This window comes from Lactuca virosa, chromosome 5, assembly GCF_052849685.1.
Source record: "Lactuca virosa cultivar CGN04683 chromosome 5, Lactuca_virosa_CGN04683_v6, whole genome shotgun sequence".
In the NCBI taxonomy this organism is placed as follows: Eukaryota; Viridiplantae; Streptophyta; class Magnoliopsida; order Asterales; family Asteraceae; genus Lactuca; species Lactuca virosa.
Genome location: NC_136430.1, coordinates 435716585 through 435740985, shown reverse-complemented (window position 1 = coordinate 435740985; position 24401 = coordinate 435716585). Strand labels below are relative to the sequence as shown.

Below are 24401 nucleotides of genomic sequence, written 5' to 3'. Positions count from 1 at the left end.
TACAGATCTGAACAGATCTAAGAGAAAACGAGCTTGAAACCAACTGAGGCTTTTGCTACTTGCTCGTGTCCGGGATGGTGCCAAATGATGCGACATAGATCTGAACCACCTCTTCATTCTATTCTCTTCTCTTGATGGCAGCTAAGACAGAGAGATCTGCTAGTCACAATCAGAGAGATACGTTAGAACCGCCCCATGGATTGTGCCCCGGGAGCAGGCTCCGACGATCAAGTTATATCAGTTTGATAGATAAGATGGTCCTCCTCAGCTGGAGACAACCATCTTGGTGCTGGTGGTGGTGTATGGTGGCTGACGGTGGAGGGTGGCGGCTGAGCCACCCGGCCGGAGTATAGTGTGGCGGCTGAGCCAAGGGGAAGAGTCCCTCTCCATGGAGGAGGCACTATTCTATTTATAGTGGACAATTAGGTCAGGCCTTGGGCCAAACCATTTCAGGCCCAACTAAGAAGGAGCTGGGCAAGGCCGCTCGGAGGCGTCGGGTGAGGTCGGGGGGCGCGCACCAGGCGAGTCTGGCAGGCGCGGGAGTCCCCAGGAAGGCAAGGGAGCGTCAGGTAAGGGGCGCCAGGCAAGGGAGTCCCCAGGAAGGCTGGCGAGGGAGCGCTAGGCAAGGCTGGCATGCCAAAGCTGTCTAGGCCATGCTAATGGACCATATATCCTCAGTTGTCATCAGCCAGGTCATATCAGGGCGAATTGCCCACACTTAGTGGTTAGGGTAGCTCAGGTTCCATCGCAGGTACTTCAACAGGAAGAGGAGGTCAAGATTTCTTCAGATGCTATCGTGGGTATGTTATCTTTTGCTTTCCTCTTGATTATTATCAGTATTTATATTGCTTTGGTATCTTGTTGGGTATGGGTAAGTATTATCTCCGGGTTAGTTTTCTGTTTTTCCCTGGTTGTATCATCAAGGATTGTTAAGTGCCATTTTGCATGCCAAGAGTCATTCGTGGGTCGTATCTTGCTAAGCGGGATTCTGTTGTTTGGTTGATTGTTCTAATTCTTTGATGGGATCAGTTCAGGGGTTTCGATTGAGAGATCTTTAGTCGAATCAGTAGGATTAGTTTTTCAGCAAAGTCGGAGTGCGAGCATGATAGAATTGTTCAGGTGGGATTGGCAGTCGTCTATGGCAGGACCTTTATATCCAATCACTACCGTTGCTAGGGATGGAACGATCGCAAGAAGATGAAGGTGGCAACCACATGAGCTTGTTTGGTCATTGGAAGTACCGGGGGAATTTTACTATCGCAAGGTTTGGTGATGGTTAGAATTCAGAGATTCTGCGGAGGATGTGGAGTTGGGGTGAAGATTCGCCAGTTCAAAGCAAGGGTTAGGGTCTTTTTCACCATCACAAAGAACTTAAGGATTTGGTGTGGTATCATGGAAGTGATTGGGGCTATGAGACTTGCTAAGAGTTCGAGGAGTATTCATCCGGATTTCAATAGTTGGGCGATCATCGAGATTGGCTAGTAATGGAACGCTAGTATTAGTAAGCGCATGTCATCGTTGTTTCGTATTATATGAAGTTAAGATGGGTTGGGAATCCATCTAATTTTGTGGGATGGGAGACCTTTGACGAATCCAAGTGGGGGAGAATCGTTCAGAATTTCGGGAGCTGGATCGGGTGGGGAACTAGGTTAAGTTTCATATTCCAGTTAGGAGGAGAGACGACTCAAGTGGACGTCTGGATTGAAGTTGTGTAAGCTGGGAGTTCAGGAAACTTCCAACAACTAGTCGATGTCTTCTTTGTGATGTATAACATGCTTATGGATGGATCCAGGTGAGGGTTGTGTTAGAGCCTCGCTGCCTGTTCTTGTTTGATGAAAGCTTTGGGGTTTGAAGCATGACCCAAGCACCTGAGTGGAATTCAGTCGGATGCGGGGTCGACTCAGGGAGTTTAGGGTTGAGATGGTTTAGGTGTGGTAAGATCATGGGTGGTAACTATGACTGGTTAGCCGTGTTGTAAGACTACTGGATGGCCGTAGCCTTTACTAGATTGACAAATAGGATAAAAGTGTTTTTATTAGTCTACGATGGGATCGTATCATTCACCAGTTTGAGGTAGACTGCGGTTGAGGTGGTCATGAGTATAAAGGAGGATCAGTTCGTGCCTTGGGCAGGACGGACATGATTGTCAAAGAACATTTATATGTCTTAAGAGGAGGACCATTGGGGTCCAAGACGGGGTTGGGCCTGTGTAAATCTAGTATGGGTGGGACCCGTGAGCATGGCCCGTTCATTAGAATAGAGTGGGTGGGACTCGTGGGCAAGGCCTATATGATTATGGAAATATAGGTGGGACCTGGTAGAGACCGTTTGGGTCGAAGTTTTGGATCATGGTTTTTGTAGGAATGGCTATGTGGTTAGTGAGTGGTGCAATGTGATGCATAGGCTAGGGTAGCCTTCTTAGTTGGACTCTTAGGAACCTAGTGGCTGGACTAGGTATGAGGCTGGTAGTCTCAGCGGTGGCTAGGGATATTTATATCCAGGATTAGTAAAGGGTAGCCATGAATCAGAAGATTTTGGATGAAATGCAAGTGTAAATTCTTGGATCTCCGGTTACGAATTATGTACCGAGTTGGATTTTGGTGGGAACTCACGTTGAGAATCGCGATTGGTTATGAACAAGGCCTTTATTTAAGTAAGATATGAATTAAGGAATCTGTATGCCAAGGACATCAGCTAAAGGGTTCAGGAAAAAGGGATGTTTTCGGTTCTGGTGGTAGAAAAGCCTTTGTGATCACGTTTTGGAATGATTCTACCTGTGTGTGGGTTGGGAAAGTTTTGGGACTTCAGAATTATAGCAGAAGCGCATCGGTTCAGGAGTTAAGGAAGCAGTGACTTGTTCAGTACTAGAAGGTTTAACTACCAGATTGTCTCTCGTTGTTTAATATATATATGGAATCGTTAACATCAGGATGAGCCTTTCTCGAAGGAATATCTAATCCCTTTCGTCAAGTGAAAAGGTTATGGCGTCAACAAATGGTTTGTGATTCTGTTTTCTAGTGGGAACCTCAGGTAATCAGAAGTTGAGTAGTCATTTGGAAGACAAGTGGAATGGAATTAGCAGTGGTTCAGTATGGGCGATATGTTGGGGAGTCAGACCAATTCGAGATATCATATTTTGGGTAAGGTAGAAGTGGTTATTCTGAAGGGGATTAATCTAGGATGAGAAAGGATTCATTCATCATCAGGTTTGAAGAGCCCTTCTAGGGTTGGGTTCGGTTGCCTTTGGGAAGGCTGTTGTATGCTCGAGGTTGTGGTTGTGTTACTCAGGCTGTCTGGCGTGCCTGGGATGGTAAGGAATGATTTCGAGGACGCAATCTAATTTAAGTGGGGGAGAGTTGTAACACTTGATTCATTGTAATTTTCAGTTTAGACCTTTGGGGTATAATGTTTTGCAAAATTGGTCCCTAGGGAGCAAAATTGTCAACTTCAGGAAAGATGGAGTATGCTGGGCGTACTCCTTGCACACTGGGCATACTAGCAGATGGTGGTCGCGGAGCTCATCCACATACGTTGGGCGTACGTGAGCAAGTTGGAAACCCTAGTTTTAGGGCTTGTACCGTATATAAACCATAATATAGACTCTTTTGGCCTTGTTTAACCAGCCTCCATAACCTTGAAAACCCTAATTTGATCCTTAGCCTTTGTGTGGTGCTTTTGAGCTTGTGTGAAGCTTTTGGTGGGTGTTGTGCATCTTGAAGTGGTAGAAGAAGAAGCTTGAAGACTCATTCTTTGGTAGAGAGCCTTGAGGTCCAGCTTTAGCACCTTAATTTCGTGGCTTTTGAGGTATCAAGTTCAAAGCTTGTCATCTCATTTCATATATCTATTCCTTGGCTTGTTTTGGTCCCTTTGGTTGGTGGTTGTGAGCTAAGGTCGTTTTTGGAGCTTATCCTTGTAGATATAGACACATTAAGGGTTTCTTAAGCATAAAGGTGCAAACTTTATGGTGGTTTTGGGTCTCATGCATGTGTTAAGTCATTTATTAAGCTCTTTTGAGCTCTAAAGCCTAATTAAGCCATGCATGCACGTAAAGTTGGCAACTTTACATGATAAACCACCTTAAGGAAGTCAAATATGAGTTTGGGTTGAAGTCTTAATCGATTAAGAGCTGAATATGGGAAGTTGGCCACGTTGGTGGAGTACGTTGTGCGTACAAGCCCTAAAGCGAGTATGATGAGCGTACGAGCTGAGTACGCCCCGCATACTCAATAGATTGGGCTTCATACTTTTGGAATCTCAGTTTTGGGGCATGTTGGACTTTGGTTGTCTTGGGCCTTGTTGGGCCATCAAAATTCTATTGTTGGGCTATTGTTATTTTATTGGACTCTCTTTGTTGAAGGCCCATGAAAGGGATTGGTCCCAATTTTGAAAATTAGACCATATTTGGGCTTTGGGTGATTATTTTGGAATTTGGTCTTTTTGGGCAATTGGATTGGGCCTTGGCCTTGGGCCAAGTTGGGTAAACGGTAAAAAGGTCTTTAACCCTAGTTTGGACTCTTAGTGTAAGTCGGGATCCAATTATTAATTGGATGTTACTTTGTGATTCATAGCACAGAGATTTTAGCGGGCCAACAGTCAAAGATTTATATGTGGGATTCAACAGTCTGAGGTGAGTCTCCTCACTGTGTTTAGCGGGTCGAAGGCACCAATGTCGGCCCATGGTTTATTTGTATGTGGGCAGGGCCCGTTATTCGAGTTTGGGCGGGGCCCGTTATACTCAGTAGGCGGGGCCCGTTATATGAGTCTGGGCGGGGCCCGTTATACTCAGTGGGCAGGGCCCGTTATAGTTAATGGGCGGGGCCCATTATGCGAGTGTGGACGGGGCCCATTTCACTCATTGGGCGGGGCCCATTATGCGTTTAGTTATGTATGGTATGTGGTATTTTGGGGAACTCACTAAGCTTTGTGCTTACGGTTTTCAGTTTATGTTTCAGGTACTTCTGGTTTCAAAGGGAAGAGCCCGAGATGATTGCAGAGCACACACCACTCAATTCCACATTTTGTGATTTACTCTGAAAATGATGATGTATTGTTAAAATTTTATTACCTTGGTTTTATGACAATGATATGATTTACTCTTTTATTAATTTAAAAATGAATGATTTTCGGGTCTTATTTTTGGGACGTTACTTGGAAGATGATGAGTTTGGGAATTCGTTCGATGATGGTGAGGATTCGTATTCTGACAACATTATGGTGAGGCGGCCAAGTCATGATCGTGAAAACTACTGGGGAATTTATTTTACCATTACAATGTACATCCGAAAAATCTCTTAACACTTAAGGGTACATACAACCTAAATTAGATCTATGTGTTTTTCACATCTAATAGCAACATACTTATGAAAAGGACAACTAAACCCTATGAATTCGAAATTAATGTTTATAAATACCTTTTGTAGATCCAAACAAGCTAATCAAAATCATCTTGTCTCTTTGGAAAACCTAGCTCCAATAATGTGTAAGCCTCTAATGTTTCACACCCACAACACAATAAACTCTAAGATTGAGAGGAGAGAGGGGAGAGAGGTGAGATTTTCAGATTTCACTCTTAGGAAGTGATATTGTCATATTTATACAGTCAAAAAGGACATTCTCGAGGAAAAAGAGTTGAAATTGACAAAATATGGATACTTGGATGACTAAAGTTGAAAAAAGAGAAAAAAAAGATGTCGTGCAAAATGCATGTCATGATGTGGCAATCTCAAGGCCACGATGTGGCCACCTTTCCTGTCACAGAAGCTACCCGAGGCTTAGGGCATACGCGTTTTAAGTTCATGCCACGACCTGGAGAGCTATTTCACATGACATTGTGACCATTTTTTTGGTAACTATGTAAATCGATTATTAGGTCGAAATTGAGAGGTTGGCTTAAGGATTAAGCTTAGGTCTACGACTAAAAACCTTTGGAGAATCCTAGTAAGTTCAGAATTCGTTTGAAGTTCAAGCATTGAAGAGATTTAGAAGAAGAACACCATTCAGTCATTTAGTTTGCTAGCTTTTACCATGTCTAGTCTAATTATCTTTGATTCTATGCTTGATTCTGTTTTAATCATGGGCTAATAACCCTATACTTTTGTTTGGTGATGATGAGCCTTAATTCTATGTGTTGATTTTGAATTTATGGATTTTTATTTTTGGTTTTGCTAGTGTTTGACAAATCATAATCCTTGAATGTTGAAGTTATAGATTAAATTTCTTGAGCTACAAGTTTTGTGTAGTAGATGATCACTTTAATTGCATAAATTTGTTATTTAGCTGTCTATAACCATTAAATAATTAGATCTGGTGATTGATCGAATCCTAGAATTAGGTGATATAAGTTAGTAACTTTGATTGTGTTAGAGAGCATAATTAATCCATAATTTGTGCTTGATTTCTTGTCTTAATCATAGATAGGTAACTCATTAAATTTATCATTCATAGTCAAATTCATACTTATATCAATTTTGTGTACAACTTGTGATTAATCATTGTATGGTAGTTCATATACTGGAAAAAACTAGGAATTAGAACATGATAACTAGTAACTTAATAAATTGGTAATCAACATAATTTATCCATTAGAAATCAACCATATGAGAGGGGGAATTCATAACTAAACGGAGGTACTCTTTAAACTTGAATTAAAAATCGTTTTCTTTGCTTGCTTAGTTTTAATAATTGTTTAATTGATAGTTGTTTGATTTAAGTTGCTGGTCTTGCAAAATCAGTAAAAACCCCCACTTTTAGTTGTTTTTCTTAGTTTAGCTTTTAGTAGTTATTTTATTAGCTAAATACCTTTCCCTGTGATCGATATTCGATACCCGAATTATGTTAATACAACACAAGATGATCTTTCAAACGAGAAAACTTCGAATCTCAGATGGAGACTTCGGAGACCTATCCCCCAGCATCGCCAACTAAGCTTAGCGAAATTGATTAGAACCCATTGGATAGACCAAACACCTTCTGAAATGAACTTACGCACATAAAACCTTACACTTGGAGAGTTGATCCACAACCTCACACTCCTCTTTAAACTTCAAGAATCTCTTACAGATGCTCAAAACATAGCTCTGACAAACCCATCATAACTACATAACTCTATCATGTCCTAAAACATGAACCACTCAATGCCCCCTCAGATACACCTGACCTTCTAGAATTTGCAATATATATTCCCCGTGCGACATGGCCTTCACCTTTGCCATCGAACCACAAGAACCATCGAGTCTCAAACATCCCTTCACTACGACACATAGACGATTCACTGCGAACCAAACGTCACCTTCTTACAGCAGAACCGATGAGGAGATCACCATCTCCTATCTTAACCATCGATAAACCTGCATTCGATCTCTCATCCCTCGAGTACAGGAGGCAGGAAAAACACAACCCTAATGCAAAATGTAACATCCCTTTCCATCGGCTGGCCACTCAGCCTCAGGCTGCGATCCTCGATTCGATCATCACAACGGCTTCCTTCTTGAGTCATGCGACTCAGACTGTTACTACTCCGAACAAGGCTCTGGAGACCTCTATCTCGACTAATTCACACAGGTTTGTACCATCCTAACCCATACTGTCACGGACACTAAGGCCCAAACCAATACCAATCCCTTCCCGAGCAAACCTAGTCGACAGGCTAACAACAACGGAAACGACTACAATTGACGCTAGTGTTATACCACAATATCTACCCTCCACTAATGCTCATCACCATATTGAAAAACAACCATATAGATGATCAGAGCATACCCGAAGAATTCCTTATCCTACAGGATTCTCAGAATCCTCATGACTTTCCTTGATTTGAGTACGGGTCATGTGCTTTTAGTAGTAGGGACCCAATACTACCTTCCACACATATCCATACTTTCCTCAAGAATCATCATGAATCCTCCAAGTCACCTCCTTACAATGATACTCCTATACCAACTAATCAATGTACCATTCACATCAAAACGCTTCCTAGGCTCTCCTAGGGTTCCCACCTCACCCTGCCATCAGTTGCTGAAGAAGTCCTACTAATAATGCCAACTGAATACTTTATGAATAAAATTACATGCAAAAAAACTTAAATAATCTTTTGACTAAAAGACCCAACCCTACAACGGTTAGACTCAAACGAGAGCTAGGGCCGAATCAATCATTCTAAATTTATTTAACCTTTTCTGTATGTAACTTAACATATTCATTTAATAGTTAACTCACATCAATATGAGCCCCACAAAGCACAAAGCAAGCAACATTCGAGCAGTAACACTCTATAGGCCACAAAGCATTAAAAGGCATCCTCCAACTCCGAAACGTCCCAAAAATAAGACCCAAACATTTCATTTTAAATTTAGTAAAATCAGTATTTCCAAAACATCATTGGTACAAACCAAATAAAATAAATGTGTCAAACAACATATCAATCGAAGTGAATCACAAAAAGCGGAACGAGGTGGTGTTGTTCTGCAATCATCCTGAGCCATTCCCATTGGAACTGGAAGTGCTTGAAACATAAACTGAAAACCGTAAGCATGAAGCTTAGTGAGTTCCCCGAGATATCGCATACCAAATCATACAACACATAATGGGCCCCGCCCAAAGAGTATAGCGGGCGATCTCTATCTCCTAGCATCTTGAATACACGATCACCCTGACCTCACTCACTTAAGAGTGGCAATAATCCTCACGCCGACCCGCTATGAACCTCATCCACTCTAAGGAAACCACTTCCTCCTCATCCAATAATGTAACTGGTCGGCTGACCCCACACAACTCACCCTACCACTAACTGCCACGTGACCCTCCATTGGTGTCAGATGACTATCACATGAATATAATCACATACCCCATAGTTTAAACAATCTTCAGCTTAAAGATTCAATCCCACAATGGTTGGACTCAGACAAGAGCTGCGCAACAAGACCAAACCCTTTATCCTAAGATCATTTAAACCATGTATGTGACTTAGCGTGTTCACTCAATTACCACTTCACACGCGAAAGAGTCATACAACAATCAATTAGGGATTCTATAAGAGATAAGCATCATATATCAGGAAATTATATCATACAACTCCTGAAGATCCCTAGCCTATCTCTAGTATGTTGTTCTAACGTATCACAAAATCAAGAAATAGTGTGGTAATTTGGGGTCTACTTACTGGCTCCAGCTAACCATACACATCGCATCCTTCTTGATTATTTTGAAAACAATTTTTAAAATCATTTTAAAACCTTTTTATAACCTTATTTTGAGACTGGATTCACATGAGTGTTCCTCCAATTCACTCAAACCAAGGCTCCGATACCAACTTGTAACACCCCAAATATTTCAACAAATTTAAAATTTTCAAAACAACTCTTTTACTAATAAAAGTGTTTACAAAATCATTGTGTCCAAAACATTATTTAAAATCAGTGTCTCCCAAGATCATTGACATAAATCAGGATGTGTACAGTCACGCCTTCACATTGCTACGATTCTCTGAAGTACGTGAAACCATAAACCAAAACTGTAAGCACAAAGCTTAGTGAGTTCCCCCAAAGTACCACCACACAAAAAGATAACATATACCAACAAACAACATGCATACAGGGCCTTCAGCATGACTGGAACGCCCCACCGGCCTACAGTCTATATGGTACGCCCATAGAGCCTTTAGTCTGACTGGAATGCCTCACCGGCCTACAGTTTATATGGTACGCTCACAGAACCTTCAGCATGACTGGTACACCTCACCAGGCCTTCAGCCTATCTGGTACGTTATCCGGGACTTCGGCCTGACTGGTACGCCCCACTGGCCTTCAGTCTATTCGGGACGCCCTGGGTCTGTTGGCCTTCAGCACAAATCAGGAACGCCTCAACCCAACCACACATTAACCATGTCGACACACATATCTAATAGACAAGCATACAAATAACCAACCAATAATCAAACAGAGCCTTCAGCCTGATTGGAACGCCCCACTGACCTATAGTCTATCTGGTATGCTCACAAAATCTTCAGTATGATTGTTATGCCTCATCGGGCCTTGAGCCTATCTGGAATGTTCTCCGGGCCTTCGGCTTGACTGGTCAGCCCCTCAGGCCTGCAGTCTATCCGGGACGCCCTGGGCCTCTTGGCCTTCAACACATAGCAGGACCGCCTCAACCCAACCACACACAACATGCCAACATATACATATCCAAAACACATATAAGCCCAGTAAACCATAACAACATATCAATATAAACATTACCGGGTTTGTTGACTGACAACACAAAGCAGTACAGTCTTAACCCACCCACATCACATCGACATATACTCAACTAAACATATAACCATACAACAAACAATCAGACAGATCCTACAGATCACTAAGCATAACATCATCCTATATACCAGGATACAAATCTAACATATCACTACAGCATACCAACATGCGATAAACCAGGATAACAATCCAAAGGGCCAACCTTGGTGCCTTCGACCCGTAAGTACAGTAAGGAAAACTCAACTCAATCCGCTGAATATCTCAGATAAAAGCTCGGACTTCCGATCCAGACAATCTCGCGCACTAGCACCAACAAATAACACCACATTAATAATTGGTCCACAACCCAAAGCTCCAAATGGGCCCAAGCACCAAAAAGGATCATATACAGAAAACTAGGGCCTAACAAGGCCCAAAAGCCCAAAAACCACACCTCACGTCGTGACCAGCCTTTGTCACGTCGTGAGAGCTCACTCAATCAGATCCCAACTCATTACGACTCGACATAGTCAACTCAGCTAAGGAAAAGTCAACGGGGATGCCCTCACGTCGTGAGAATCCTTTCTCACGTCGTGAGCCCCAAGCAGAAGACCAGAAATTGGACCAAACGCTTCTTACGTCGTGAGACCTTATGTCTCACGTTGTGAGAACATAATATGAGGCTAAAAATCCAACTTTTAAGTCCTTAATCCATTAAGCCTTTAATCCTACTTCTTCCAGAAGCTATCAAGGATTCCAAAGGCCAATAAAAACGATTACTTGATGGACATGCATGACCCAAGCATGTCCTAAACCCATCTTAGGTTAAAATGACAATAAATGGCCCCAAACTCAACTAAGATTCATAAATTACAACCACACTCAAGATCCATAAGACCAAATCATGGAGAATGACTCATTGATCCATAAAGTTTCCAACTTTATGGATCCCAAGCATGCAATCCAACATAAACATGCAAAAAGGAGCTTAGAACTTAGATCTAACAATTGAGCTCATAAAGATTTGATCTTGAATACTTACAATGGTCCAAAATATGCATAATATGATGATGATGAAGCCTCCTTGCTGAACCAACACTCTAGAACCTTTTCTTCTTCTTCTTCTAGCCACCAAAACACTAAAATGGATCCAAAATCACCAAGATGGATTATGGTTAGGGTTTTTCTGAGTTAGGGGAAGGTGGAGGCTGAGAAATGAACCCTAAAACCAAGATAAGGGGCTTAAATACATGGGAAACCCTAAAACTTCGTGGGCTTGGGCTGCATCGCTCCTCATGTCGTAAGCTTTTATTTCGCACCTCGTGAGCTCAGTCCCGGATGAAATCTTCATGCGGCCCTCCTCACGTCGTGAGCCTCCATACCTCACGTCGTGAGGACCCCTTTTTCACAAAAATCCAATCTTTTGACCCTCCGAAACCCTAATTTGATTCATCCAAGGACACGGATGTTACACCATTAGTAGAGTAAACAACTGTAAGGTCTGTAATAACTAGTTTATGCTTATGTTTTCTGTATCGATTATGACATCCAAAAGTTTTTTTTAATATTAATGAAATCAAACGCTTTATCAAAAATGTTTGAGTATTTGATTCTACCTTAAAAGAAAATGTTTAGGGACAATTCTGCACTAGAGTATTCTTTAAAGGATACCATGTTTTAAATAAGCATAAAGAAAAAGTTTTATTTGGCCGTAAGAATTACAGATGTGACATCGGTCTCAGGTTTTCATGTAGTGACATAGATCTGTCTCATGACACTCTGGTTCCCAAGCAATTCATACTCAAGTGCGATCCATAAGGGGGGTTGTTGGCCTCCGGTTGATTTGTTCTCTAATGGCCGTATGTGTTAGGGTTGTATGTGCTAGGACTTTATGTGCTAAAGACTTTGTGTATAGTACAATTAAAAGCATTTAAATTTTGTTAAAGCCTCTCTCAAAACCCATATAACTCACGAGTCTTCATAATTATGTACATTTGTGTTGGAATGGAGGTGGAAGGGAAGATCGTCGATAATAAGAACTGCAATGGAATCAGAGAAGGTTGTAGAACCCTTTCTCTTTTACTATAAATGTTGATATCATTTTGTAACACTAAAAATAGTAAATTCTGTTAATGCTTTGAAATTTTTTGTAAAAACACATTTTTATTGATAATAAATAGTATTTTAAAAATATGGTGTTAGTCTAGTGACGGAACTTGAAGTGCTGATTTGGAGGGGCCGAAAATAAAATATGTATAAAAATTGAGGAATAGAGGGGGGGGGGGGGCAAAGTCAAAATTTCTAGTTTTAGGCTTAATATGTAAAAATTTTAATACTTAAGGGTTAGTTATGAAAAAAAAACAGAGGGGCCACAGCCCCTCCTGGCCCTACATAAGCTTCGTCCCTAGGTGTTACAATAAGTATGCATGCAACTTGAGAAATATATTTCTTTTGGCTAAATTTACAACAATGGAGGTTAATGTAGCGGTATGTACGTATGTAAGCCTCAGAGTTCACAAGCAATGTAGATTTTTGTTTGTTGTTGCGTTCACTAGCAATGAAGTGGACCATAGGCATACTAGCAATGAAGTCGATTGTAGTCATACTAGAAATGAAGTCGACTATAGGCATTGAAAATGTAGTTTGCTTTGTTTTTATTATATGTAGACAAAGAGTGATAAAGTTGCATGGTATGGTACAAAAGGGAAGATTTTATGAAAATTTATTTCCAAATCTATCACTATCAAAAGGACAAAAGTTGTCTTTCACTATCCAACTGACAAAAGTTGGTATGAGTCAAACTTTAGCCTCACTTATTGCCAGTTTGCAAAAATATGCACAAGATATCACACGCACCTCTTCTCCTCTCATTTATCTATTTGGGCCAAAGACAGAAAACAATGGTTGCCAACACAAAACAACCAACAAGAAAAACTGATGCCAGCCCAATTACCAAGAACCAAGACATAAAGTGGGCCAAAGAAAATCTCAGTGGTTTTTTCCATACCAGCTTCTTCGATACGGTCTGATCCGGTTTGTATAGGTTCGGATAAGTTTCAGTTTGACTCGGTTTAAATCCGATCCGGTTTTAACTTTGTTGACTCAAACCAGACCGGTTTTAAAACCGATCCAGTTTCCAAAAAGCCTGGTTGCACACGGCTAGCTATTTCACTCCACTCTGGTAAACGGTCCGATTTCTATATTTATTTTTATAAAATATGCAAAAATGATTAAATACACCATAATAGATTTAAACATTTTACAAATAAAATACTTTAATAACTACAGAACAACAACATATAAAAAACAAACAAAATTAAATAATTTTAAAGATATTTGAATATTGAAATGGCGGTGTACGGTGGTATCATGCCGTATGCATCTTGATTCTTGGCATGCTTATTCTTGTCATAGGTGAGTGATTTTGCTGGTTACTTTGTTATTTAATCGTGGATCGATAGCTTTACATCAAGAAGCATCTTATTAACTATATATAGGTCAGATATACTAGAAGACAGTGACACTTCAACAGTTTGTAAGTATATTTGTTGGTAGTTTGTCTGTTCTATTCTAACTATATATTAGAGGATAAACTTGGGGGTTGGTTAATACTAATTCTAATTGTATATATCTGCTGTACGTATCTTGAGGTTCTGAAAGACGCACAAACGATCTCCCGAACCTTACTTATGAACAAAGAATTCACAGGCTACGTTTTGCTTTGAATTAAATGCTGAGGATGAAAGGAAAATGACTGATCAACAATGTGTAGTCGTAGAATATTATCGATGTAATTAAATGGCTTTGGCTACATGGAAGTTGATGAATCAAATCACGTGACAGCGATGTCCTTTGAGCTAGTCAATTTCCTTGCGTTATCGGATAAATATTAGAATGTTTGAACACCATCATTAAGTAATTAAACAAACTTTACGGATATAGACTTTTCACCTGTTTCATGAAATCTTTAGCTGTTTGACCTCAAATAGAATCACAGAGCTGGGGTTAAATCAGATAGTAGGTGCGATGATGTTTATATCTTTAATCGATATAAAATCATAAGTCATAACCTATGTATTTTTTTTTTCATATATAATAACGTATTACTGTATTACAGATTCAAAAAGCCATTTACTTGTATTTTTTCATCTGGGAATTAGAGATTTGACTGAATGCTTTAATGTTGCACGCTAGAAAATGCCTGCTTAACATATGGCACATGCACCTATCATTTAAGAATTAGCGATTTTTGCTACAATGCCGCTCTCACATGTTCTATAACCTGCATATCTCATTAATACTTTCAAGATTTTAGGTGTCCTTTCTTTATCTTGCTTATTATATCATCTTTTATGTTTGACTCTAGATTCAACTTTCTTTGTTCAATATTAAAAAGATCCAAAAGTCTTGTTTCTTAATGTTCACATGATGAGAGAGAGAGAGAGAGAGAGAGAGAGAGAGAGAGAGAGAGAGAGAGAGAGGAACCTCATATAGAAGCTTGAACATGTCAGTGTCAGTGAGAGTAAGATGAGGAATGTGTATTGGGAACTTAACTATATTTAAGTAACCAAACTCGTACCTCTTTCATCCATTCTTTTCTAAAGAATTCAAATATTTTCAGGTGACTTAGGGTTCAAGTCATCAAGAAAAAGATGAAAACCCTTTCAGGAAGATCTGATGTTCCCGCGATGAGCATCAAAACAAGGGATGATAGGCGATTCTCAACAAGTTCAAGGCGTTCATCAATGGAGATGGCAATACATCATTCTTCTGTAGAAGTGTACTATGGTCGTGCACCCGTTGGAGTCCCATTTAAATGGGAATCCCAACCAGGTACTCCTAGAGTGCGGTTTCGTGAAACCCCACTTCCTCCACTCACACCACCACCATCTTTTCTGTTCAATTCTCCCAACACACCGAACAAAAAGAACCAAAAACCTAAAGGTGGTATTCTATATGCTGTCCTCCCTAGGCTCATGACGCCTACTAGAAAACCCTATAATTCTCCTGCTTCACCAGCTTCATCGGAATCATCTTCTTTGTTCTCTACTTTGTCGTATTCAGATTCTGCATCATCTCCTTACACCCTGAACAGGGAGAGCCGCAGAAAATCATTTGAGGATCAAGATAGATCCAAATCACCTGTTTCAACTCTTTGTTTCCGCATCAGGTGTGGTGCAAAGTAGAGGCTCATTGCAAGAAGATCAACCATATATGGTGGCTTTGTAACTTCTTTAATTTTATACCTTCGATACTTGAAGTCAAGAAATAAATGCAAAGATGGTTCCTTTTTTTCACAAAGATGCTGTAAAAGTAGAATAACTATACGTTATGCGCGCAATACTTTTAGATCTAATTAAGATCAATAGTTTACAGAACTATTGTGGTTTTTTAGTATGAACACCAATGGTGATTCAGATATCACATCTTCCTGATGTACATGAATGGTGAATCTCTATTGTGGCTATTGATTTTAGTGTGTATCTTGAATCTTGATTAATTGCTAAAATGTGGTATTTGATATTTAAAAGTTCACTTGGGGTGCTTATTGTGATTTTACTTTTGTATGTGCATTTACCCATTGTGATCTTCTTAAATTAATATCGTAAACTGATCTAATGTAATCGTGCAGTTACACAATATTATAGATTTACCAGGTAATATAATTACAAATATTTTAGAGTTTAGGGTGGAACTATTTTTGGAGAATGCACTGGTTGTCGCATTTATAATATATTCAACTATACAATAGTTAAACATTATTATTCTATTTTTCATACAACTTTATTATATTTCCTTACAGTATATATTTTTTGTTTTTTGAAACGACAATTTCGTACAATATTTAACTCCACAAAAGTTCAATGAAACATTTATTTTAAACCTAAAAAAGATATTTAATTTTTCCAGTTGAAGAGTTGAAGAGTTAATGATCCTTGAACTTTCAAATCCATTCAACATCAATGCAATATCCTAATATGATTGAGTTTAATCCATTGAATGTCAACTAAACATCTATTTTCATTCAACTATTCTATTAAAATATGTATTGCGGATGCTCTAATATATATGTATCGATCAATAAGGGAATGTTTTATGGAAGTTATTTTTATTTTACTTCATAAAATCATTAGAGATGGTAAAACTTATATAGTTATATGTAGGACATGCATGGTGGTAATTGTAAGTTTACTTATGTTGGAACTTGCTTTGATTACAAGCAAAAAAGTGTGCAGCAAGAAAAAAACGTAAGATGTGAATTGAAACAACTTTTCTCTTAATAAACTAATAAAAGTTTCTGCATAACTACAATAAACCAACGTCCCTTATTTATACTAATCTAAACGAGTCCTACTCAAACACATAAACAAACTTTCCTAAAAAGATGAAACTTTCCTATTAAACAATATGGATCAAAACCAATTAACCAACAATCATCCCCTTAATTGGTTTGATCATACCACTCGTTCAAAACACTGCCAGTTCCTCTTCGATTAGACCCGCTTCTTATTTTTCCCATTTAGGACACTCGTTGCTATAGTGAACAAACTCACCACATTTGTAACATCTAACGTGACTTTTATCCCGGACACGTTCATTGCCATCCCGACTTCTCCCGGACCCCAGACCTCTTCCCCGATCACGTCCAAATTCATCCCGATTTGAACTATCATTGCCACAATGCTTACAAACATGTGATTTTTCCTCACTAGTCAACAACAACCCACCTTGAGTATCCTCCACTTTCTCAGTTCCTCTTATACGCTCTTTGTATGCCTTCAATCTACCAACCTCTTCATCGAATAACATTGAATCCAACTCGAAACATTGCTATATTGAAGCCACGATTTGAAGAAACGACTTAGGCATCGAATCAAGTAACATTTTCACCAAATCGACTAGTTCAATCTCGTAACCAAGACTCATTACTTTTGACGCTAATCCGGATAATTTTTTCACAAAATCATCGACCGTTTCACCCTCCTTCATGCGCAAGCTTTCAAGCTCCCTTTTTAAGGTTGCAAGTCGAGCCGTTCTCACCCGATCCACACCCAAATATCGTGTTTTCAGCCCATCCCACACTTGCTTTGGATCGGTGTAACTCGCCATTTGCAACACCATGTCTTCGGGTATCGCTTGAAATAAAAAAGCAAGAGCTTGTTTTGACTTCTTTTGATCCGCTGCTTCACCTAGCTCCTTTGGTTCGACCGTCTCCCATATGTCGTGTGCATCCATAATCGACTTGAATTTGACCGCCCACACCGGATAATTCGTTGGAGTCAAAATCGGAACTTGATACTTCATCGAACCTCCTTCTTTAACCAACGACATCCTATTATTTTTGACAACCCCGACTTCTTTAATCAAGTTTGTTCCGAGAGCACTTTTCCACCGAACAACAAGACAAGGTCACAACCACCTTTACCGTCTTCCGTCACCCGCAAAAACAAACCGAATCAAAGCCACCTGCTTTGACGTCTTCCCGTCCGTTTATTCCGTGCATCCGGTTAGTCTCTCATAAGTCCAATTAAGAGAAACCGAGTTTGCTTGTAATCAACCTCGAATCACACCCCCTTCAAAGAAACCTCTCTGATACCAAGTGTAAGTTTACTTATGTTGGAACTTGCTTTGATTGCAAGCAAAAAAGTGTGCAGCAAGAAAAAACAGAAGATGAGAATTGAAACAACTTTTCTCTTAATAAACTAATAAAAGTTTCTGCATAACTACAATAAACCAACGTCCCTTATTTATACTAATCTAAACGAGTCCTGCGCAAACACAAATAAAACACATAAAAAATAAACTTTCCTAAAGGGATGAAACTTTCCTATTAAACAGTATGGATCAAAACCAATTAACCAACAATAATGAGATCACAATATATAATTTTTAATGTTTTATGTATGAATAAGAAAAGGGCATGGGTTTGGATGATCCGTTACATTTTGAATTTAAATGGTAATTAACGTACCCAATTTTTTTCTCTTTATTCTAATAAAAGAATATGTTTATTCTTCTTTTGTCAGTGTCACCTATTAGACCTCCTAATCAATATCATGTCATTTGTTAACCTATTGATTCTCAATTTCAAATTTTATATTTTCCATTCTAACTACATTAAATTAATAACATTAGAATAAAAATTAAAATAAAATTAATGCAAATTATAAGGTGATATAATTTCACGTATTTATTCAAATCAACGGTTATAATTTTATATAACTAAAAAATATCTCTTAATTAATAATTTATTTAAAATATTTGATTAATAATTTAGAATTTTTATTATGAAAATTTAATTAATTTTATAATCGTGATTCCTACGTAGTATAACAATATATATAATTAAGAAATGTATAATGTTGGAATCATTTAAACTAGTGAAGGGACCCATACTTCGTATGTGTCACAAGAAACATTTTCTCCACTTGGCTTCAACAAAAATATTGTTGTGCCTTTGTGAATTCTTCCAGCAACTATAAACATTGGCTTCAAGAGGCAAACCTTTGTCCCTTAGTAGTGTATCTTTCCTTTCATTAACAAACTTCCCAAGAGACTTTTCAATGACCTTGAGTTGAAAAGTCAACAAAAAAATAGGGAATATCATAAGATAGCATGCACGAGAACATCAACAACAAAGATATCATCCAATTATTTAAAACTCATCAATTTCTTTCTTGATAAGACGTTATACTTTGAGAATTTTACTCGATTACAACTATCAAAATTAATCTGTATTTGGATTATATTGCAATAAATGGTACAATTTTCAAAGAATGAAGTAGTATAGAGCAGTATAATTTGATTTATTTGTGTATCTTCATGCCAAATAGATATTAGTAAACAAATCATTAGAGCGCAACTATGTTTTTAAATATCTTTTTCATAAATCAAGTCTGGTTTCAATGAAGAGATCATCTTCATGTACTCCACAGGTTTCAACAATTGTTCGTCGGCTTATGAATTACTGTTCAGAAGCATAATGATAAATAATAAGTAAATCTTAAGGTCATGGCAATAAGTGGTCTGGATGCTAACCGTAATCCATATATCAACTTTTCAATCAAACACAATCCAAAAATCTCAATGTCCGATTTGTAAAAAAAAACCCATCAACGAATCTTTAAGAAACGTAAGAAAACAGTTAGATTATTTATGTACTTTCAATTAAAAATCATAGTTATTACCTTTTTTTCTTGCTCATTCCTTCCCTCTTTAACTGAAATAGCATTAAAATGCAACATATCTTGACAAATTCAGGCAATGGAAATCATATGTCATAAACCAAAATAACCAACATTGCATTCAAACGCTAAAACAGAAAGTATATCAGCAAGTAATTTCTACATGAACAACAGGTCATCATAAAGATTGAGAATGAAAATGACCTTTCAGTAGCTTGGCCTCCAGTATTGCACCTTCTACCTCCACCTCCAGGCTCAGATGATGCTCCCCCATCCATCCATCCTTTAAAGGATACAATAGTATTAGTCACAGATGACATACAAAATTTAAAACAAAGAAATAGAAAAAAAAATTGTTTTAAACATAAATATTATTTCCCACCTTGAGAACTTCCAAGGTCACCGAGCAAATAAAATAGCGTAGCAGAATCTTGTCCATCCCTTTGGAGAACCAAACAAAATGTCAGGATAAAGTTTATGGTGTATCAAATAAAATATGAAGTACATAATTTTAACCACTATACCTAGTGGAAACACCAGAGCCTTTTCCTTTAACCTTAGCAAGATGCTCAGCTTGAACTGCAGACACAAGATTATACAAAAAGATTACCTCCTAAATCCCCATAAAAATACAAAATCTGATTAAAAAAATCACATGTAAGAATCTTGTTCTTTTGCCTCTCGAAGTGATCAAAGAATAAAAATTTGTTCTTTTTTAAGGCTCATTTGTTTTAAACAAACGGAACATATATAATTACCACACAGCAGTGCGAATGCTGACAACATTAATCTGAACACCAATGAAGCTTTTGTGGGAGGTTTGTAAAGAAATTATATTATATACATACATTTATTAATGCAAATGTGAAATGGCATCTAATAAAGAGGTAAATAATGTTTTTTTACCATGACAGCTAGTAGCAAGATGGTAAGACTGACTTGTTGTGCTTCATGCCATAAATGCTCACCATTTGACCTACCAAACCACCTGCCCCACCAGGCCACCACCACTACCGCCACCTGCCTCCTCCCTCTTCTTTATTTCCTTGTCTCACTTCTCAAACTGGCCTTGATGAACCAGATCCACCATAGGTCATCTGTGGTGCACCCACCACTGAAATTCACATACTAAAGGCAGAAATCAAAAATGATTCCAAGAAAAGAGGGGACCATTGCTAGTCACACAAACATTACAGGATTGGTGGAGGAGCAGGGTAAAAATGGGGAATGACGGACAAAAGTGATGCAGTGCATGCCTTATATTGTAGTGGAGTCTCATTGATATAGCAGGGAGAATATTGGAAGCTTCTTATACTTGGAGACCAGTAGCAGCTCGAATTGTTACTACCTATCTTTTTCTTGATGTTAGTCTTGTTATTTCATCCTTGTTTCTTGTCAATCTTTGCCAAATTAATAGAACATTAATCTTTGAGCATCTTTGTCTTGTTTGGAAAGTATTTCATTACAAATTGGTATCAGAGCACGTCCTTCCTTGGAGTTAACAAAAAAAATGGTTCCACCAAATACTGTTACAGTGGGGGTGAGAGTGGAGGTTGTGGAAGAAGAAATTGAATCCATGAAAGAAACAATGGCAAACTTACAAGATAATATTAAGGCTCAACTCTCATCTCAGATCTCTGAACAGATGGAAGCCCTTACCAAAAAGTTTATAGAAATAGCAACAGAAACCATCAAAACCACCATCTCTGAGTCCGAAAGCTACATTAGAAGGGATGACGAAACTCCGAAAGGGACTTCAAAGAGTGGAGGAGGGTCGGTAGTGGTGGTGGTTCAGGGGGAGAGCATGGAGGCAGAGGAGAAAACCATGGCGGTGGAACCAATTGGCGATTCCGGAAATTAGACATGCCCTTGTTTGATGGAGAAAACCCTGATGGCTGGATTTTAAGAGCAGAGCGGTTCATCAACTTTTATAATCTCTCAGAAACGGACAATGTGGAAGCAGTGGTGGTGGCTCTAGAAGGAGATGCGCTCCTCTGGTTTCAATGGGAACACAAACGTCGACCCATTACACGATGGAACGAGATGAAATAGCTCCTACTCCGACAGTTTCATCCGATGCACGCAGGTACGCTCTACGAGCAATGGCTAACTCTAAATCAAGCCGGGTCGGTTCATGAGTGTCAAAGATCCTTCATCGAGTTACTTTCCCCACTATGTATCCTACCGGACGATTTTACCATGGGCCAGTTTGTTAATGGGCTCCAAGAAGACATACGTTTGGAAGTCCGAATTCTTGAGCCCAGATCTGTGGACCATGCGATGTCTTTAGCTATCAAGGCTGAAGAGAAATTGCGTTCTCAACACAAAAAGACACCGACATCAGATGGGAATCAATCGCGACTCACATCCACAGGAACCCTATCTGGAACACCTTTAATCACCCCCATTAAAACGACCATATTTTCTAAAAAAACTCATCTGCCCCTAATCGGAGTTCTTACTCAGTCAGCGATCAAAAATGGAGGTTATCGGGCGACGTGAGAAGATTGACTGACAAGGAACTGCAAGCCAAAAGGGAAAAGGGGTTATGTTATCGTTGTGATGACAAATGGACTGCAGGGCACCGCTGTAAGAAGAAGGTATTGAGTTTGATACTTATTGATGAAGACGAGCTTGAGGAAGAACAGTTACAGGCAGGAAACACCGAGGAGACTCCCCAAAACTCACCAGATTCTCTCACCTTATCTGGTATTTGATTAAATTCAGTAATAGGCACCACCAATCCGAAGACTCTCAAGCTCAAAGGAAGGATGTATAACCATGAAGTTGTCGTCCTCATTGACCCCAGGGCAACCCATAGTTTTCTTTTTTTGGCTACAATTCAAAAACTCAAAATTCCAATCATACCCACACCAGGCTTTGGGGGTCTCCCTGGGAACAGGGAAATCAGTAAAGGGAAAAGGAAAATTCCAAGGTATTATGCTTCACATAAAAGGGTTGGACACGCAGGAAGATTTTTTACCACTTACCCTAGGAAAATCAAATGTTATTATGGGGATTTAGTGGCTAGAAAAGTTAGGTCCTGTTACGACAAACTGGAAGACACAAGTGATGAAGTTCCAGATAGAGGGACGCGGGGTTACTCTTAAAGGAGATCCCTCCTTAGACAGGGCCAAAATCTCTCTAAAAACCATGATTAGAACCTTGGGGTCAGTTAGAGGGGGATATTTGGTGCATTTGAATTAGTTGGAAAGTGAACAACTCACAGCCAAGACAAAAGAGTATCCCAGCTTCATGTCTTCTCTACTTCACAAATATGCTACTGTTTTCTCATGGAAAGGAGGTCTACCACCAATGAGAAACCACCAACATGCCATTAACCTCAAGGAGGCAACGGATCCCATGTCGGTTCGACCGTACAGGTACTCTCATGCCCATAAAGAATAAATTGAAAAACTGTTACGTGACATGTTGACCTTTGGAATTATTCAGCCTTCCCGAAGCCCATTTGCCAGTACCGTATTACTGGTGAAAAAGAAGGACAATTCTTGGCGATTCTATGTAGATTACCGGACTCTCAACAAGGCCACGATAAAAGACAAGTTTCCTATACCGGTGATAGATGAATTACATAGGTCAAGAATCTTTTCCAAGCTGGATTTAAAGTCTGGATACCATCAAATCCGGATGAAGTTGGAGGATGTGCCAAAAACTGCCTTTAGAACACATGAAGGACAATATGAGTTTAGGGTCATGCCCTTTGGCCTCACCAATGCCCCCGCCACCTTCCAATCAGTTATGAACGAGATTTTTCGTCCCCACCTATTTAAATTTGTGTTGGTATTCTTCGACGACATCCTTATATAGTCATGATGAAAAGCAACATCTTGGGTATCTCGAAGTGGTTCTGGAAACACTACATCAACATGAGTTGTATGCAAACCCAAATAAATGTGAATGGGGAAAATCACAAATCGCTTACTTGGGACACGTGATATCAAAGAAAGGTGTGGCAGTTGATCAGGAAAAGGTGAGGCTGTGGAAATGTGGCCTACTCATAAAACCTTACGTGAATTAAGAGGGTTTTTGGGGCTCGAGGGATATTATAGAAAATTCATAGCAGGTTATGCTAGCATTGAAACTCCTTTGAAAGATCAGCTGCGGAAGGACTGTTTTGGGTGGTCAACTCAAGCGACTGATGCGTATACTACACTCAAGGTCGCCTTAACTCATGCGCCCATCTTAGCTATGCCCAACTTCTCCAAGCTTTTTGTGGTTGAAACTGATGCTTCCGGGGAGGGCCTTGGGGCTGTTTTGTCACAAGATAGCCATCTGATCGCATATTATAGCCAAGTGTTGGGAGTTAAAAATAGATTGAAATCCGTGTATGAAAAAGAGTTAATGGCAATTGTGTTGGCGGTAAAGAAATGGAGGTACTACCTTATGGGGAGACATTTCTTGATCAGAACAGATCAGCGCAACCTAAAGTACTTGATGGAACAACGTGAAGTAGGACCTGAATACCAAAAATGGATGTATAAGTTGCTAGGGTTTGATTTTGAAATACAATACAAACCAGGAGTTGCTAACAAGGTGACAGATGCTCTCTCACGTTAATTCACCTCACCGACTGAATTATGCACTCTCACTTCTTCCTGGTCAATTCCATTAGTAGACTTGGATATGGAAATAACTACAGATCCCTTCATCCAGCAAGTGATAAAATACTTAAGAGACGGAGGAAAACACCACGTGGGGTACACAATTGACAAGGAAAGACTGATGTACAAGGGAAGGATGGTCATTCCACAAAAATTGGAATTAATTCCCAAATTATTGAAAGAGTTCCATGATTCAGTGATAGGCGGACACGCGGGAGAACTCAAATGTAACGCCCAAAAATTTCAAACCAATTTAAACTTTCAAAAACAACCCAAGTTCCATTAGTTATTACAAAAAGGTTTCCAAATAGTTTATTATCAGAGTATCCCAGAAACATAATCATAAAAAGTGAGGAGCGGTACAA

General features: G+C 39.3%; 1 protein-coding gene and 1 long non-coding RNA gene across 6 annotated transcripts in view; one reads left to right on the top strand and one right to left on the bottom strand.

The window, feature by feature from the left end:
• LOC145113599 (uncharacterized) overlaps window positions 1-21720 on the bottom strand; it is a 44235-nt gene extending 22515 nt beyond the window's left edge. The window contains exons 1-6 of one of the 5 annotated variants that reach the window (XM_079049673.1): window positions 20321-21720; window positions 19939-19993; window positions 19797-19855; window positions 19619-19697; window positions 19418-19449; window positions 18556-19197 (exon numbers count right to left, since the gene is read on the bottom strand). In XM_079049673.1, coding sequence (XP_078905799.1) covers window positions 19195-19197; window positions 19418-19449; window positions 19619-19697; window positions 19797-19855; window positions 19939-19993; window positions 20321-20323 — 231 coding nt within the window. In that variant the 5' untranslated portion in view covers window positions 20324-21720 and the 3' untranslated portion in view covers window positions 18556-19194. Of the gene's footprint in view, window positions 1-16485; window positions 17820-18555; window positions 19198-19417; window positions 19450-19618; window positions 19698-19796; window positions 19856-19938; window positions 19994-20320 lie in introns of those variants that run through there. The other 4 variants (XM_079049671.1, XR_013710815.1, XR_013710813.1 and 1 more) reach the window with 4 other exon arrangements.
• On the top strand, window positions 21463-24357 carry LOC145113600 (uncharacterized). Its single transcript, XR_013710816.1, has 2 exons — window positions 21463-22797; window positions 22868-24357. It is a non-coding gene; the product is annotated as an uncharacterized LOC145113600 (long non-coding RNA).
• The last annotated feature ends 44 nt before the right edge of the window (window positions 24358-24401 follow it).